The following is a 19942-nucleotide window of genomic DNA, read 5'->3' on the forward strand; positions in this document are numbered from 1 at the left end:
AAATAAAATAAATAAATAAGTCAAAGTTGATTTGGCAGAAAATGGCACAAAGCCAATGCCAGGAAGAAAAATATCATGAGTGCAATAGTGATGAAGGAGGCATACCTGCAGCCAGTAAATTTGTCTACTTTCCCGCACCATCTGTGCAACCCTGGAAAAACTATAATTGCTTGCATAGCACATCACAGAATTTCTGCATCATAACATTAGTTCAAAATAAGAAATCCAATTCAGGTTCAACTGGGAGAAATTTGTCACAAGGCTAAAATCTTCCGTGGGGAAATGATAATCTTTTCCAATGTAGTCAAAGATTTCAACAGAAAGGAGGAAACAATGAAAATCAACAAAATCTGGCTACCAGTATTTGAAAAAATTAGGACAGTAAATAAAGAACAACACTCTGAAAACAGGGGAACTCCAGACATGAAACAATCAGGGCCAGATAACATCTCTCAACAAAGGATTCCACCAGGCAGGAATCAGCCAGGCCTTGAAGGTGCAAGGCTTTGCAATGCTAAGGTGATTAACTGCAACATTCACACTTGCCTCCAACAGACAAGAGTTGTCGAAGGCTTTCACGACCGGAATCACTGGGTTGTTGTAGGTTTGTTCAGGCTATATGGCCATGCTCGAGGAGGGAATGCCTCTAGAACATGGCCATATAGCCCGAAAAAACCTACAACAACCCAGACAAGAGTTCTTTCTCCCACCCTGGACTTTCTACAAATATATAAACCTTCTTTGTTTAGTTTTGACAGACCTCACAACCTCTAAGGATGCCTACCATAGATGTGGGCAAAACATCAGGAGAGAATGCTTCTGGAACATGGCCTTACAGCCCAGAAAACTCACAGCAACCCAGTGATTCTGGTCACAAAAGCCTTCAACAGCACATAGTCAAAGATGTCTTGTACATTGTACATTGAAGTACCTTTATTTGGCGTAGCTTTTCTTCCAGAGGTGTCTTGGAGTCTTCAGAGCTCAGCGTGAGGACCAACTCATTCACCTTTTGCACCCAGGAGAATACGTTTTGGGCAAGGTCTTCAAAATTCTTCCCTTCTGCTGAAAGTACCTTGGAAACTGCAAGGTTTTTACGTATATGGCCAAGCAACATCTTGTACTTGCTGACAAGCTGAGCAGATTCTAGCACCACTTCATCGCAGGTGAATCCAGAGCTCCTCAAAGAATTGATCAGCCAAGCAAGAAAATCAAATGACTCTCTGAAGAGTAATAATGAAAAGAAGAACAGATAGACACATATTATTTTTTTTCTCTTTAGCTATAATATTGCTTATTAGTAAGGCTCATTTTTCCAAGTTATTATAATACTCTTTAAAACATTGAAGTCACAAAAATGAAGTTTCTGGAGTATAACAATTCTTTTCGAAGTTAAGTACTGTACAATTCAACTTTCAAACTAGGAACAGGAAAAAATCATTTTTTTGTTACATAGTGTAATAGAAAAGCCCTAAAAGTAGACAGAAGTTTGATGTGCAAAACCATAGAAAACAAGTGTATATTTCATTCGAACTAGCACCAAAGTGTAGTACAAAGGATAAGGAAAGTGGCTTCAACTTTGGTAAGTTACCTCTTTTTCAGTAGTGTTTGATAAAAGTGTTCAAATTCCTGCTTCTCCAGTTGACTCTCTTGCAATTCCTGGAGATGCAGCCATTCTGTCAGGCTACTGCAGTCATCTTCAAGCCTTCAGAAGCAAAGTTCAGAAATCAATACAGTCGTTAAGTAAGGTTTAATGATACAGCTGTAAACTCACTGGACAGCAGTCCAAAGCTCATAAAAGATATTGAACCCAACCTAATAAACCTTTCGGTTTTGAATCATGACAAAAGAATGCATGTGTGAGATTACTGTCTCCAAGACAACTTCTTTTGCTGACTTTCTCTTGGAAGCTACATCTGAAAGTCCACAAAAAGGTCTCCCCTTCTCAGAGCTGTCAGTCCAGCCTCATGTTGTTTATGTATAAATGAGGCCTATGTTTATGGCACATATCACCATAAAATTGACTCCAGCTCCTCATGCGGGGACATGAGAGAAGCCTCCCACAAGGATGATAAAAACATCAAATCATCTGGGCATCCCCTGGGCAACGTCCTTGCAGACAGCCAATTCTCTCACACCAGTAGCGACTTGCAGTTTCTCAAGTCGCTCCTGACATGACCAAAAAACCCCCATAAAATATATACCATAAAATACATACATTAAAACACACCAACACAACATACACACATTAAAATATACATAGTGGAAGGATCATAACGCAATACAAATACATATATTAAAATACAAATAGAATGTATATTTTCAAATTCTCAGTTTAAAACTGACTGGGTAGGCCTGCCAGAACATGGCACCAAACAAAATACTTAGTGCCTAAGGCAAAGGAAACAGTGGCACACCTTCTTACATTCCATACAGAGAAGCTGATTAAACAACTAACTTAACCTTAGTTCAAAATTGGTACTGCTGGAAGCAGAAACATTGAGGATAGATCTCCAAGAGGATGGATTAGTTGAGCTTAAGATCAGCTAGGAACTGTTGCTGTGGTTATCACCTCACTCAGTCAAATGGTACGGCCAACCCTGTTGTGAACCTTATTGTGCTTTAAACATCAAACTAAGACTATCTGCTTCATACTAAATTGTTGTTTTCTTTTATTCAAGTAAAATTTGACATTACAGGTTGAGTATCCTTTATATCAGTGGTTCTCATCCTGGGGTCCCCAGATGTTTTTGGCCTACAACTCCCAGAAATCCCAGCCAGTTTATCAGCTATTAAGATTTCTGGGAGTTGTAGGCCAAAAACATCTGGGGACTCCAGGTTGAGAACCACTGCTTTATATGAAATGCTTGGGATCAGAAGAATTTCTATTTTTACCCAGATTTGGAATATATATTTACATAATTTATGTTCTGCCCTTCTCAACTCAAAAGGGACTCAGTGTGGATCACAGAACACATAAATGGCAAACATTCAATGCCGTTAAAAAGACAGAACAGAGAACACAAACACACACACACACACACACATATAGGCATTTTCCCAACTTTGGCATCCTGGAGGATGTGCTGGATTCAGGGCCACAGGTAGGTGCTGTCGCTTCATCCTCTATGTCAGTGGTTCTCAACCTGGGGTCCCCAGATGATTTTGGGCCTTCAACTCCCAGAAATCCTAACAGCTGGTACACTGGCTGGGATTTCTGGGAACTGTAGGCCAAAAACATCTGGGGACTCCAGGTTGAGAACCACTGCTCTATGTTGAAGAGTCCTTGATCACAGACGTCCTCCTTCCTTCGATCACCAGCATTTTCTGGTATTTCCTTTTTATGGTGTCATAAAATACCTCCCTGCTCAAGCGGTACCTAATTCATCTACTCTCAGACATTTTCGAACTGCTTAGGTGGACAGTTAGCTGGGCTGAAAGTCAGGAGCTCACCCCGAGCTGGGATTTGAACTGTCAACCTTTTGATTGGTAAGATTTATTGCAGCTGGTAATTAACCAGCTGTACTAAAGCCTGGCCCAGTATTTGTAAATACTGACATACTGAGTTTTCCAGGAGATGAAATCCAAATCTAAACATGAAATTCATGTACGTTTCACATTACACTTTACACATGTGGCCTGAAGGTAATTTCATGCAACATTTTAACAAATCTTATGCATTAACCACTTTTTGGTACACTGAATCATCAGAAAGCAAAGGTACCACTATCTCAGCCATCCACGGGGACAACTTTGGATTTTAGAGCTTTTCTGATTTCAGAATTCTGCACTGCTGAAGTCTTTTGTCATAGACCCACATTCGATTATAGATACGGTGCAGCAGCAATCACAGAATCACAAAGTTGCTCAACCTTGAAATAGTCAAGAAGTGTGATTTTGTGTTTCAATGTAAGTGGATCTTAAAAAACTGTATTGCCCCATGCATTTGAGTTTCCTACCTAGCAAACTGCTGTAAAGAGATGCTGAGCTCCTCTTCTTGTGCCTGACATCTGGAAGTGACTTTCTGCAATGCCACGTCTTTGTCCCTCACCCAACTACTAAGCTGGCGGACAGTTGCTTTGGGCAAATAGTGCTTCACTTGGCTCAAGAGAGTTTTCACCTCCTGGATATCCCTGTCTTTCCCTTCAGAAGCGAGGAAGCTCTGGAACAAATAAGAATCACAAACATTATCTATTTATTTATTGTGTCAGAAGAAAGTTGGGGGTATAGTTAAAATGCATTTAAAGCACACACCGTTTTTAAAAATATTGTCAAAGGCTTTCATGGCCGGAATGACTGGGTTGTTCTAAGTTTTTTGTGCTGTATGGCCATGTTCTAGAAGCATTCTCTCCTGACAAACCTCACAACCTCTGAGGATGCCTGTCATAGATGCTGTTGGAGCTCTGCCTGTGATTGTGTTTCAGGATCAGGATGCTTTGGATGTGGGGATGATGGTGTGCTCCCTGAATTGCTACCAAAGAGTTCCCACGATTTGGAGCTTGAAAACAGCTCGGTGTCAGGTGCAAAAATTAATGAGCAAATAGATAGATGGGAGATTAGTCAAAATAGAAAAGCCAAACAGTGGCTTCGGTGTTTTGCCAGGCTCCGAGAGAAAAAGATAAGAGATTTCAAACTAAAGCGAAACCAATTTCTGAATGCTTGGAACATAGCTCATGAGGAGATAAAAGTCCCAAGTATTGGATATGTAGTCAGATGAAGCATCATTTGGAATCAAGTCAAGATCTCATCCTTGTTTCATGGAAGCCTAGCTTGGAAGATTCATGTTTAAGTGCCTTTTGTTTCACAGTTTTGATTTTTGGATTCTATGATTCTGTATTTACGCTTTCATGGTTTTGTTTTCATTGACTTTTCTGGACTATTTTCCCTGGACTACTTTGTTCCTGCTTATCTTTTTCCATAATTGGATTTACCTATTTCTTTAAAGTGCTTTTTACTTTACTGCTTTTTAATTCTCTTCAATAAAAGGATTGTTTTTCCTACTCAACGGTATGGTGTTTAAAGTCAGAGGGCTTTTCTTGTTCTGGAGTGCAACATATGCAGGTGAAACATCAGGAGAGAATGCTTCTAGAACATGGCCATACAGCCCGAAAAACCTACAACAACACAAAGTTGAAAAAAACTTGGCATTGTGCTAAACGTCCTTTGACCAGAAGCTGACCACTTGGAGTCCCTCTGGTGTCACTGTGAGATGCCTGGAGCCACCAACCTCCAGCGATAGAACTAAAATCTAAATCAATGAGACTAATTATTCTTGTAATGATTGATGATAGATTAAAAGTAAAGCATGTTTTAACTTTAATCCAGCAAGAAAGAAGCACCATGTTCAGTTTTTGGGATACTGACACAGAGGTCCTTGCATCAAGTAAAATCCTTACCCTCAGTTGTTGAATTTTCTCTTCAAGCATCTCCTTTGTTTCTGAGGTTTCAAAACACTCCTCTAGAGACAGCTGGGTGCTGCTGAACCACTCATCAAAATTCTTACATTGATCTGCAGAAAAATACATTTTTGAATATGATTTGGGACATAATGGGATGATAAAGGGAGAGGGAAAAGACACCACAAGTAGTTGTCCGAATGCTCACACACTGAATCACAAAATCATAGATTAGGAAGGATTTTCCGTGGATATGGAGAGCCAATTGTATACTTACAGTTCAAGAGAGTAGTAAAGTGATCCTGAAAGATTTGCTTCTTTGAATTAAATAAGTCAGTGACACTTTTAAGTTGCTCCTGTAATTCAGTCACTTCAGGGTTCAAATAACCCGGCCCTTTCTGAAGTGACTCCACGTGGTGTTTCTGTTGTAGTATCTTATGATGTAGATCCTTAAGAAAGAAAAAAGACAAGTTGAGAGAAAGCTCATGTAAAGACTTTTGAAGTATCTGGTAAATCTCAAACCAGTAATATTTGTAATAAGAAGCTTTGATCCACAACATTTTCTGCATGGGTTTCTTGGGGGTGCTTTGAATGCGATTCCTGCTTCTTAACAGGGGTTGGACTCGATGGCCCACAAGGTCTCTTTCCAACTCAACGATTCTATGAATCTATTATTTATGTCACCTATTGATTTATGGAGATTTTGTGAATTTATAGAATCATAGAATCATAGAGTTGGAAGAGAACCTTGTGGGCTATTCAGTCCAACCCCCTGCCAAGAAGCACCGCCAACAGATGGCCATCCAGCCTCTGTTTAAAAGCCTCCAAAGAAGAAGCCTCCACCACACTCCGGGGCAGAGAGAGAGCTTCACTGCTGAACAGCTCCCTCATAGGAAGTTGTTCCTAATGTTCAGGTGGAATCTCCTTTCATGTAGTTTGAAGCCATTGTTCTGCATCCTAATCTCCAGGGCAGCAGAAAACAAGCCTGCTCCCTCCTCCCCATGACTTCTCCTCACATATTTATCCATGGTCCTCATCGTGTCTCCTCTCAGCCTTCTCTTGTGAAAGCTAAATATGCCCAGCTCTTTAAGCCACTCCTCATAGGGCTAGTTCTCCAGACCCTTGATCATTTTAGTTGCCCTCCTCTGGACACATTCCAGCTTAGAGTCAACATCTCCCTTCAATTGCAATGCCCAGAATTTGACACAGCGTGATTCCTGGTGTGGTCTGACCAAAGCAGAATAGAGATATAGCATGACTTACCTGGACCTAGACACTGTACTCCTATTTATGCAGGCCAAAATCCCATTGGCTTTTTTGCCTCCACATGAGATTGTTGGCTCATGTTTAATTATATAGGACTTTCTTAGATAAGGAATACAAATGGCTTTTAGAGGACGTGATACAAACAGCTTTTAAACCATATTTTTCTTAGAGAAGGAATATAAATGGCTTGCAGATGAGGGTGCTCTTCAAGAGAAAAATCTGGATAGAATACAGGCTGGTGAAGAAGTCTCCCTTTTAATGTCTTGATGATAAGCACACCCTTTTTGTGAGTAAAGAGTGGCTGAAATGTAGCTGAAATTATCCAGATCATATTTTAAGACTGGTTTCAGCTCCCTAATTAAAAGTGAATCTTATTGAACAAAACGAGAACAAGCCACAAGAGTAAAGGCAAAGATCCACCCAGAGGAAAAGTGGGTGGCTCAAGGGAACCACTTAACACATTGCGAAGCTGATGAAAAACCACAACCTATAAACTATCAACAGACCCACGAAGATAATCCAACAAATGCTACGTTCAGCAAAGAGGGGTCCTCTCACCTCTGCAGGAGTCTACTGTACACCATGCGGCTGTGGACATGGACAAGTCTACATAGGAATCACCAAACCAGGCAAGTAGCCGGGGGGGGGGGGGGGCTTGGGGGCTTCAGCCCCCCCCCCCCTCCCCGAAATCCTCATAGTGGTTCGCGAAAAGGCCTTACTGGTGCATTATTTAGACTGTTATGTTTATTCATATCATGATCTGATCACCATACTCAATATATCCCATAAGCATGGGGGTATTGGGGTAATGATACAAAAGGTTTGCTAGGGTAGACCCTCTTTCACTCAGACTGCCCCCCCCCCCGAAACAAACTCAGCCCCCCCCACCCCCACCCGGAATCGAAATCCTGGCTACGGGCCTGCACCAAACGCATTGCCCAAACACAAATCAAGGAACATGAAAGGCACTGCAGACTATTTCAGCCAGAGAAGTAAGTCAGCCATAGCAGAGCACTTGATGAACCAACCTGGACACAGCATATTATTTGAGAACACAGAAATGCTGGACCGCTCTAACAACTACCATGTCAGACTACGCAGAGAAGCCATTGAAATATACAGGCTGTGGACAATTTCAACAGAAAGGAGGAAACCATGAAAATTAACAAAATCTGGCTACTAGTATTTTTTTTTTTAAAAAACCCTCTAAAATCAGGACAGTAAATAAAGAACAACAAAAAACACGGGAATTCCAGACAAGAAAAAATCTGGGGCAGCTAACACCTCCCAACAAAGGATTCCCTCGGGCAGCAATCAGCCAGTCTTTGAAGCTGCAAGGCTTTGCAATGCTAATCAAAGTGATTAATTGCAACATTCACACTTGCCTCAAACAGACAAAGGGCCTTTCTCTCACCCTGGACATTATTCCACAGATACATAAAGCACTGGGATTGTGGTGCAGCTGGCTGAGTGTCAGCTGCATTAAGATCACTCTGACCAAAAGGTCATGAGTTCGAAGCCAGCCCAGGTTGGAGTGGGTTTCCAACCAATTGTGTGTAGTCTGTTGTTGACCTTTGCAACCCGAAAGACAGTTGCGTCTGTCAAGTAGGAAAATAAGGTACCACCTTAAAGTGTGGGGAGGCTAAATTAACTGATTTATGAGGCCATAAAGAAGACTCCAGCAAAGCATTCCAACAGGGAAGCATGCGGGAATGCGGAAGTGCTTCATCAGCGTTGCAGATGGACGATTAAAGCGACAGGTTCCTTGGCAGCCAGAAAAAGTTAAATAGCCTCTGTGTATGTCTGTATATGTTTATATGTCAAAAATTGGCATTGAATGTTTGCCATATATGTGTACACTGTAATCTGCCCTGAGTCCCCTGCGGGGTGAGAAGGGCGGAGTATAAAAGCTGTAAATAAATAAATAAATAAATAAATCTCACTTGCCTAGTTTCCAACAGACCTCACAACCTCTTAAGATGCCTGTCATAGATGTGGGTGAAACATCAGGAGAGAATGCTTCTGGAACATGGCCATACAGCCTGGAAAACTCACAACAACCCAGTGATTCCGGCCATGAAAGCCTTTCTACAACACAAAGTGACTATACTGTCACTTACTGTAAACTGCTGTATGTATTGCTGCATTTTTTTTATTGAACTTCTACAGTTTTTAGGAATAGGGGGTGAAGAGGAGGAGGAAAAAGAAGAGAAGAAGAAGTAGCTGACAATTCTGCAATCCTCTATCCATACTTCCACTTCACAAGTGCAAGGAGCAATAAAAGTTTTTAGTTCCCTTTGTGGGCTTTGGAGGACTTCTAAACACATCGCTCACAATGGACCATCACAAAAAATATCCTTGGTATAAACTGAAGAAGTGAAATGAAGAGTTTGTGTGTGTATCTTTGGAGTACCTCCAATTTAGTAAAGATCTCCAGAGTGTCAGAAGGAGACAAAGCTTTCAGAAGCGATTCCGTCATTCCAATCTGTGTCTTGGCCAGGTCAAGGTCTCCTTTTAGCTCTGCTGTATTGCCATTGAGTTCAGCGGGTATTGACTTGCTTGGTAAGTGCTTTCTTATTCGTTCCATTTTGTTCAAAAGGGAGGATTTGATGACCTGGAAAATGGGAAACATAGAGGCAAGGTTAGAAGTTCTCCTGGCCTATTTTCCTACTGTATAACTTCACAAAAGCAAGTTGGAGAGAATGCTACTGCTATTCGTATTTATCTGCCTTCTCTTCAAAATGATGGTTTCCTTCTGTTTCTGAAAATCTTTTTCAGATATTATATAATTCTTTAAAAGGTGCAAAACCTAAGACTCCTTAAAGATGACCCCACTTGTTACAAACTATGTGGAGCTGCTGCTAAAAATGCCATCTTCTGTCTGCAGTTCTCCACTGATTTGCCGCAATATCTAGCAAAACTTGCTGTTGTGATAAAATGTTATTACAACATGAGTTTCTATGTACTTAAGAAGCATTTACTTTAAGAGCAGGGGAGGTGAGATGGCTCACAAATGTCCATGACTTCTTTCCAGTTGGGACCCCTTTTGGCCTGAGAAATTTTTATGTGACCCCAAGTATATAGATTTTATTTATTTATTGTGTATTGATGTTGTTTATTGTTAGAAATGGAATTGTGTAGTTTAACTGTTATGATATATTGATTACTGCTGTTTTTACTGTCTCTGTTGTTTGCTTTCTGGAAACCGCTGTGAGTCGCCCTTGGGCTTGAGATACAGCGGTATACAAGAATAGTAAATAATAATAAATAAATAATAAATTTATTTATTCAAAACACAAAGAAAGTTAAAAACTTGGCATTATATTAAATGCTCTTTGACCAGTAGCTGGCCACTTGGAGTGCCTCTGCTGTTGCTGTAAGAAGATCCTCCATCGTGCATGTGGCAGGGCTCAGGTTGCATTGTAGTAGGTGTGTGGTTTGCTTTTCTCCACATTCACATGTCATGGACTCTACATTGTAGCCCCATTTCTTAAGGTTGGCTCTGCATCTCGTGGTGCCAGAGTGCAGTCCGTTCAGCTCCTTCGAAGTTGCCCAGTCTTCTGTGTGCCCAGGAGGGAGTTTTTCATTCGGTGTCAGCCATGGATTGAGGTCCCACGTTTTAGCCTGCCACTTTTGGACTCTTGCTTGCTGAGGAGTTCCTGCAGGTATATCTATAGATCTTAGAAAGCTATTTCTTGATTTTAGGCACTGGCATGCTGGCTGATATCCAAACAGGGGATGGGCCGGCGAGGTCACTGACTTGGTTATTTCATTATTGGCTGTTACTCTCTGGCAGATGTCAGGTGGTGCATTACCGTCTAAACAGTATAATTTCTCCAGGGTGTAGACATCCTGTGATAATGTAGCATGTCTCATTAAGAGCCACATCCACTGTTTTAATGTGGTGAGATGAGTTCCACACTGGGCATGCATATTCAGCAGCAGAGTAGCAAAGTCCAAGGGCAGATGTCTTCACTGTGTCTGATTGTGATCCCCAGGTTGTGCCAATCAGCTTTGGTATGATATTATTCCTAGTACCCACATTTTGCTTGATAGTCAAGCAGTACTTTCTGTAAGTCAGAGCACTGTCCAGGGTAACTCCCAGGTAGTTGGATGTGCTGCAATGCTCCAGTGGGATTCCTCCCAGGTCATCCTCAGAGCTCGAGATGCTTGTCTATTCTTAAAGTGAAAATCACATGTCTTCATTTTAGATGGATTAGGAATCAACTTGTTTTCCCTGTAATAGGCAGTAAGAGCACCTAAAGCTTCAACCATTTCAAAGCTCCCTGCTTGGGCGGTGATGGCACGATCGTCGATATAGATGAAATTCTCTGTCTCTTCTGGCAATAGCTGATCATTTATGTAAATGATATAGATATATGAAATAGATATAAAAATCAGACATTTACTGGTAACATATCAGCATTTGCAAGACTTATAAACAGGCTGGTGGAGAAAGTTTGCATGATTTCCAGAGTCATGAAAATCATACATGCAGCGAAGGGACAAGAAGGTGAGTTCACAAGGTTGGACACAGTGCCAGGGATATGTTTATAAAAAGACATTTCTGGTGAAACACTAAAAAAAATTATAGACAGTATTTTTGGCCTTGCTTCCTCTGATTGAATGGTCAGTGTAGATTGAATGGTCATAGCCATTCTCTAACCACCACTTTCTCACCTGCAATTCAAGTGAAGGTTCACTGCCGTTGAGGAGATGTTGAATTTCAGCCACCTTTGTGTCAAATTCTTCTAAGTTCTTCTCTTGGAACTCTAAACCAGCCTATAACGAAAAGAGACAAGAATTATTATGCATCAAACAACAAAACTTAATCGGAAGCAAATGGAGATAGTGGTCTCTTAACAAAGTAACTAAATAGAAATCCAGTGGGAAGAATGTGCATGAATTTTGAAAAATGTTACACTATTGCCTCATTGACTCGTGCTGAAGTTCTGCTGAACATGAAAGGCACTGCAGACTACTTCAACCAGAGAAATCAGCCATAGCAGAGCACCTGATGAACCAACCTGGACATAGCATTTTATTTGAGAACACAGAAATGCTGAACCACTCTCACAACCACCATGTCAGACTACACAGAGAAGCCACTGAAATCCACAAGCATGTCGACAATTTCAACAGAAAGGAGGAAACCATGAAAATGAACAAAATCTGGCTACCAGTATTAAAAACACTCTAAAATTACAACAGCAAAACAACAGAGAGGAAACAAACAAGGACATCTAATCACCTCTCAACAAAAGTTTGCTCGAGGCACTGTCAGGCCATTATATGCTAATCAAGGTGGTCAGTTGAAACATTCACACCTAGCTCCAGCAGACAAGAGTCCTTTGTCTCACCCTGGTCATTCCACAGATATATAAACCCTTTCCCCTAGTTCCAACAGACCTCACTACCTCTGAGGATGCTTGCCATAGATGCAGGCAAAACGTCAGGAGAGAATGCCTCTAGACCATGGCCATATAGCCCGAAAAACCTACAACCCAGTGATTCCAGCCATGAAAGCCTTCAACAATACATTTTCTCTGCTGATCCATTTGGCCCACTTTATGAAACACAAATCTGCCATCTTGTTTGCTTAGTGATATGGATAATTTAATAGCCAACATGGGTACATTCTGATCTATAGGCTTTCAACTGTCCCCGGTGCTTTCATTAACATGGATAGCTTTTTGAGAGTATATAAATGATCAGTAGTGGGAAGAATGCAATGCAACTGACTCTTAAATAGCTCCATTTTTCACATTCAATATTATCTTAAAGGCTGAAGTCATCAACCAAAAGAGGGATGGTTGCAATGGATGGAGCTGATGAGAAACATGACTCTTGTATCTTTAACAATTGCCTAAGAGGAGGCATTTCAGCAGGCATTACACATTACATGACTACATTACATCACTGGTCATCTCTTATCAAACTACTAAGCAGGCCTGAACCTGTTTAGCTTACAAAATTGGATGAAAATTGTTGTCTTCATGGTGGTCTGTACTATTATCAGCACTATTCACAAGCTCTAAAGTGTTGCAACTGCATCCCCAACAAAGTCAAGTATTGTACATATTATGCACCAAGTGTTTCCAAAGAATAAGTATAATCTATCAGTAGTGAGCTCTGAATAACAGGCACATTCTGCATGCCAAAGCCTCCAGTTTCTCCAGCATCACTAGGGAGGCGTGGGAAAGATCTTTGACTGAAATCTAAGAGCCACCGCCAGTCAGTATAGTCAGTACTGAACTATATGAACCAATGGTCTGACTCAATACAGTTCAGGGCCAGGCAATGTATAAGCATTGGACTCTTTTTAGCCTGTCAACAATGTAAACAAGAAATGATAAAGTCAATTTCATTTCAATTGGATCTGGATGTAAGCTCTGTTACCTGCTTTAACTGTACCACTCCCCACTCCCCCAAATACTGGCTGAGATCCTGCATGAGGCTATGATGTTGCAGCTACTCTCCACCACCTGATGTGGCCCCCTAAAACCCATCTCGGAAGGTAGGCATCTGTATCAAACAAAGAGATTCTGTTCCATTCTCAAGTAGAGTACTATAGGATGACACTGCAGTTCCTTCCTGCCCCAAGGAGTTGGAACAGGACCATGCAGGTGTTTGTTCCTGTTTGTTGCACCACTGGGAGGGGAGAGGCTGGATGCAACATCTTTCAATGTTCTGTTTTCCAACACTACAGAACTCCTTTATTCAGTACTAGCTGTGCCCTGCCATGCATTGCTGTGGCCCAGTCTGTGTATAGGTGTTGTGTGTATATATATATATTTGTTTATATGTGTATATGTGTGTGTTTGTGTGTGGCTTTGCGCATGTGTTGTAATGAAATTTTTGTTTTTTGGCTTTTTTAGTCTCTTCCACTGTGTTTTTCAGTGTTGTTATGAGTGATGGTCACTCGTTGGTCTGATATGTGTCTTGTGTCCAAATTTGGTGTCAATTCGTCCAGTGGTTTTTGAGTTATGTTAATTCCACAAATGAACATTACATTTTATTTATATAGATCACTGCAATGGCGTGGAGCCCCTGGTGGCAAATGGGTTAAACACTTGTGCTGACAGGACTGCTGACAGGTCAGCGGTTTGAATCCAAGGAGAGTGGGTTGAGCTCCCTCTGTCAGCTCCAGCTCCCCATGTGGGTACATGTGAGAAGCCTCCCATAAGGATGGTAAAACATTAAACATCCAGGCGTCCCCTGGGCAACGTCCTTGCAGATGGCCGATTCTCTCATACTAGAAGCAACTTGCAGTTTCTCAAGTTGCTCCTGACACACACAAAAACCTGTGGTGGCACAATTGGTTAAACCCATGTGCCCGCTGAACTGCTGACCTGAAGACCTGAAAGTCAGCAGTTTGAATCCACAAGACGGGGTGAGCTCCCATCTGTCATCCCCAGCTTCCCACGCAGGGACATGAGAGAAGTCTCCCAAAGGATGGTATCACATCCAGATGTCCCTTGGGCAACGCCAATGTAGATGGCTGATTCTCTCACACCAGAAGAAACTTGCAGTATATTCTCAATTCGCTTCTGACACATTTTTAAAAAGTATCGCTGTCTGGGTTTTAAGGTGGGTTTAAAAGGCATTTGCAGTTGTGGTAATGCTGCCATGATTGTAAATATGGATACAGGACAGTTACATGGTTCTAAGTTTATCTAATGACATCATGAAAGTAAGGGAAGTATCTTAAAGGCTATCTCTGTATGAGCCAGTAAGAGGGGAGGCCACTTCACCTAGTTACAGCCAATCCAGTGACATCATTGAGGGCTATTTCACCTATCAACATCCTTTGCTAGACAGATAGACATTGACTTTCAGAGAGAGGGAGAGACTCTGTGAACTTTACCTTCAACTCTACCTTCTTCAAGTTTTTATTACTTGATATATAATAATAAATATTTATTTGTATCCTGCTTTTCTCCCTAAACGGGACCCAAAGTGTCTCCATGAACCTTACCTCCAACTGTGCCAGCTCCTTCTCGGTCGGGCTGCCATCTTCTTCTAAGTTCTTCAGTTGTGCATTTGACCATTCCTCGATCAAGCTAGATAAATTAAGGAGCTTGTCCCATAAAGCCAGAGCTCTTCCCAAATTGTCGCAATAGTTTTCCGTCCGTTCATTGACCTGGAAGGTTTAACAGGAAAGCAAGAAGAAAGAAAGGAAAATAAACCCAAAAGGCTTTGCAATCAAGCAACTTCATCTACGAAGTGGAATGAAGGGTGGAACGAAGCCAGCCACATAAACAGGAAGGGGGAGGGGAGGGTAATCCAATGTGCCCGTTGGATGGAGACACTTTCTTACCAAATACAGCTTTGGATATTACCATATCAAAGACAGACAGCAGCTCCCCAGGTTCTAAAGACAGGTCTGGCAAGGTGGTTTTGGCTCATCAGATTTGAGCTTCTCCCAAAAATGTGTCCCAACTAGTCTGTCGGTGAGGCAATGCCCAGGCAGATGCAACGGAGATTCAGAGTCTTTTACTAGCCTTTTGAGAAAAGCCTTTTCTACAGCCTATTCCTAAGATCAGCTGTCACAGCAAAGCTCCCAAGCAGGCCTATCTATCTATCTATCTATCTATCTATCTATCTATCTATCTATATCCCACAAGACAATATTGCTTGTCTAGATTTCCCAGAATTGTCCCTTACTAGAAAACCCATGCCTGACATCGGATGGCAAGCCATACCGATCTGCCACCCTGATACCGGACGTCACACTATTTTGCACATTTTTAACCCTTTTTCTTCTTTTAAGCTTCACCAACATGCTGTGTTTAATTCATCCAAAATATTACCCCTGAGTCAGAATCAATTAGTGTAATGCATATCAGATCAGACCACCCCAACCATTTCCTTTTTACATACATCCAGCCATCTGTCCACGATAGCGTTAGCCTCATTCTCGAAGGGCGGCTCCTCAAAGGTCTTAATTTTGTTCAACTGGGACTGAAGGTTTTTGCAGATCTGGTTTATTCGGTCAACATCTTCCGAATGGCTATTGAATTCCTGTTTTGCCTTGTTGACCTGGGGAAAAGCAAGAAGATGCATTTTGAAGTGCATTGCACTGGAGGCAAATTCCAAGTGAAAAACAAACGAACAAAAAACACTTCAACTTCTCTTCCTGTGTTTCTCCAACTCTGTGTAATATGGTGCCATTAGTTCCTATTTTACCATTTGTATTTATAATGTAACAACACAGTACAAAAATAAAAAATAGAAGAAGATACATTGTACTGAGAGGTTTCCCAGTTCCCAATAAGAAACAAAAGTATTTATTGTATTGTCGAAGGCTTTCATGGTCAGAATCACTGGGTTGTTGTAGGTTTTTTCGGGCTATATGACCATGTTCTAGAGGCATTCTCTCCTGACGTTTCGCCTGCATCTATGGCAAGCATCATCAGAGGTAGTGAGGCACTGATGATAATGTTCAGGTGGAATCTCCTTTCCTGTAGTTTGAAGCTATTACTCTGCGTCCTAGTCTCCAGGGCAGCAGAAAACAAGCTTGCTCCCTCCTACCTATGACTTCCCCTCACATATTTATACATGGCCCTTATCATGTCTCCTCTCAGCATTCTCTTCTTCAGGCTAAACATGCCCAGCTCCTTAAGCCGGTACTCATAAGGCTTGTTCTCCAGAACCTTTACCATTTTAGTCACCCTCCTCTGGACACAAACAGACAAGAGTTCTTTTTCCCACCCTTGACATTCCACAGATATATAAACTTCACTTGCCTAGTTTCCAACAGACCTCACAACCTCTGAGGATGCCTGCCATAGATGTAGTGAAATGTCAGGAGAGAATGCTTCCAGAACATGGCCATTCAGTCCCCGAAAACTCACAGCAACCCAATTAAAACTAGTTGATCTCCTTAATAATTGCCACCTCATAATTCATGGAATAATAAAGGTAATTAAAGGCAAATGTTAAGATATATTAACCACAGAGATAAAAACCACCACCATAAACCACAATTCCGCTTTTAAAAAAACCACAAATTTAAAAGTTTTTTTACACCCACACATTTAAGACAGTAAAAGATAAACACAGCTCCATGTGCTGGAACTACAGTAATTAAAAACCAAATGCCTTGATAAAGAAAAAAGTGTATTTCTCTTTTGGTGGGAAGACAGCAAGAGGAGCCATCCAAACTTCTCACGGATGATGGAGGGACCAAGAGAAAGTCTTCCTCTGCAAATGCTAAAACTTAGGCTTGTTTAGGGAGAAATATAATTTGTATCCCAGCCATATAGGCTTTAACGATCATAACCAGTACTATGAATTCTTCTTGGGAATTGAAGCCAGTGGAGCTGTTATATACTTCAGCCCTCCAGGTGTTTTGGACTTCAACTCCCACAATTCCTAACAACCTACCGGGAGTTGAAGTCCAAAACACCTGGAGGGCATGAGTTTGCCTTAGCCAGATCTACACTGTAGAATTAATGGAGTTTTGCTTTAGAGAAGCAATATGCTACTCTGAGGAGAAGTGATATGCTGTAATGCTGCTATGCTCTAACAGTGATGCTCTTTGCTATGGTGGAATAGCTATTTATTCAAGGTTTATGTTTTGCTCTCTCATTTGAATGAAGATGAAGAAGCCTTATTCTGTGTTACTTACAAGGACTATGTAAGTTTGTTGCTGAAATAAGATTGGCTCAATGCTCTGGAATTCTGGGATTTGTAGTTTGCTGAGGCTCCAGCACTCTTCAGAAAGAAAAGCAAAAGACCTTGTCCAACTGCAGTGAGCTGCATTAATCCTCCACTGTAGATTTATTATTATTTTATTATTTCCGGTATTTCTATCCCGTTCCTTCTCAACCCCTGTGTCCCCAAAGGGGGACTCAGGACGGCTTACATTTGGCAGCAATTTGATGCCACTACATATAACAGAGCAATATAATAACAATTCAAACAATGAGTAAAACATTCCTTAAAACAATATAAAACAGTATTAACAGCCGTATCACCATTCCAGTCAATTCCATATCCAATTCCATGTCCAAAGTGCTATCTATGTCTGTTGTCCAAAAGCCTGGTCCCAGAACCACGACTTCATTTTTTCCTAAATGCCAGGAGGGATGGAGCCAATCTTATTTCAGTGGGAAGCGAGTTCCACAGGTGGGAGGCCACAGCTGAGAAGGCCCCGTCTCTTGTCCCCGCCAGACGTATTTGCGACGCTGGCAGGAGCGAGAGCAAGGCCTCCTCAGATGATCTTAAACTGCAAGGCGGGACATAGAGGGAGATGCGTTCGGACAAGTAAGCTGGGCTAGAGCCGTATAGGCTTTATAGGTCAAAACCAGCACTTTGAATTGAGCTTGGAAGTGGACCGGCAGTCAGTGGAGCTGGCACAACAAGAGGGTCGTATGCTCCCTGTATGTCGCTCCAGTTAACAATCTGGCTGCTGCCGGTTAGACTAGTTGTAATTTCTGAATAGTCTTCAAAGGTAGCCCCATGTACATTACACTGCAGTAACCTATTCGGGATATAACAAGAGCATGGACCACTGTAGCCAGATCAGACTTCCCAAGGTACGGGTGCAGCTGGTGCACAAGCTTTAACCGTGCAAAAGCTCCCCTGGTCACCTCCGAAACCTGGGGTTCCAGGCTCAATGATGAATCCAGGATCACATATATTACATATATTAGAAACCAACACTTTCTCATTACTTTATTTTCCAGATCAACAGACTGGGCCACAGCAATGCGTGGCAGGGGACAGCTAGTATAATAATAATAATAATAACAGAACCCCATCCCAACTTTACAAGTGGAGAATGCAATGCCAGATTTAATTTTCAATTTCTCATTTCAGACTTCTCTGCCCTGAGACAGATGTTTACAAAGTGCAGAAGAAGACAGGCGCTGAAACAGTGCCCTCTAGCGCCTGCAATTGGACCACTTCCATTAATGAGGTCTTTGTTTTTCCGGCAGACAATGAAGTCTGTTCTCTAGCAGATACAGTAAGAGGATGGGAAAGTAGGACAAAGGTCTCAAAGCAACACATAAGGGGGAAATTCTCCTCCTAGGCTCTGGATGGGAAAAATAAACCTGGAATTTTGCAAATTTTTTGGAAATGAATGCATGGATGAGTCTTTATTCCCATCATCGACAGAACAACATAGACCACACAATAACATGCCACATTAAATATGGAGAATAATTATATAAACTGAGGGATACATAAAATATTCATAGTGAAACAATATGACATGAATAAAACAAGCAAGTCTTAAGTCTGCAGATGTGGTTCCTATTCAGCAGCAATGGGAAATAGACATCAGATGCTGAATTAATATTTAAGGAGTTAAGGCATGACCATATTATACTATTTTATACTTTTGTATAAAATATATCGTTGTGTTTTGCATTTTAATATTATATATTATTCTATCTAATCTTATTTTATGGTCATTGACTTGGGTCAGTTTTCTTATATAGTGAGAACTAATTATTATTGTTGTTATTATTATCATTATTATTGTGTCAGAAGAGACTTCAGAAACTGTAATAACTGAATAAAGATATTTATAAAAAAGAAAAGAAACTGTAAGTCGATTCTGGTGTGAGAGAATTGGCTGTCTGCAGAGACGTTGCCCAGGGGACGCCCGGATGTGTTACCATCCTGTGGGAGGCCTCTCTCATGCTCCTGCCTGGGAAGCTGAAGCTGACAGATGGGAGCTCACCCCATCTCACGGATTCAAACTGCCAACCTTCAGGTCAGCAGTTCCGCCGGCACAAGGGTTTAACCCATTGCGCCACTGCAGCTGAAATAATGGTATTCCTTAAATAAAATGATAAAAACAAGGTTTTTTAGACTTGTGAATGCAAACCGTACTTCAATAAAACAATTCAAGTGTGTATGTGAATCAAATTGGTGACAAAACACAAGTGCTTTAAAAATTATACAGATTCCAGAATCCACTAATCGTGCTAGCTGGTCTAAAGAGCCACAGTTTCCAAACATACCCTTTAGCCATTTCCCCAATTTGATAATGTCCCCACTAAGCTATTACTTGTCTTGAAGTGGAATGAGACTGAGGAAGACTGATAGAATTAAGGCAAGAATAGCTGGCTGATTGTTATTTTTAACTGTGTTGATATTTAAATGAACTACATTTGTTTAGGTCTAGCACAGGGGTGTCAACCCCATTTTCATTGAGGGCCACATCAGCCTTATGGTTGCCTTCAAAGCTCCATTGAATCCATGGATTGAGAATCTGTGGATCGAGAGGGCCAAATACACACACACACACACACATATCATAGCAG

At 41.3% G+C, this 19942-nt stretch overlaps 1 protein-coding gene across 1 annotated transcript in view; it reads right to left on the reverse strand.

Moving 5' to 3' along the window:
• The window catches only part of SYNE2 (spectrin repeat containing nuclear envelope protein 2), a 343575-nt gene that overhangs the window by 197122 nt on the left and 126511 nt on the right, over positions 1–19942 (reverse strand). The window contains exons 31-39 of the mRNA XM_067468497.1: positions 15543–15701; positions 14638–14802; positions 11340–11441; positions 9073–9273; positions 5671–5842; positions 5394–5506; positions 3957–4159; positions 1589–1702; positions 932–1220 (exon numbers count right to left, since the gene is read on the reverse strand). Coding sequence (XP_067324598.1) covers positions 932–1220; positions 1589–1702; positions 3957–4159; positions 5394–5506; positions 5671–5842; positions 9073–9273; positions 11340–11441; positions 14638–14802; positions 15543–15701 — 1518 coding nt within the window. The remainder of the gene's footprint in view (positions 1–931; positions 1221–1588; positions 1703–3956; positions 4160–5393; positions 5507–5670; positions 5843–9072; positions 9274–11339; positions 11442–14637; positions 14803–15542; positions 15702–19942) is intronic.

Source organism: Anolis sagrei, chromosome 1 (assembly GCF_037176765.1).
Source record: "Anolis sagrei isolate rAnoSag1 chromosome 1, rAnoSag1.mat, whole genome shotgun sequence".
Taxonomy (NCBI): domain Eukaryota; kingdom Metazoa; phylum Chordata; class Lepidosauria; order Squamata; family Dactyloidae; genus Anolis; species Anolis sagrei.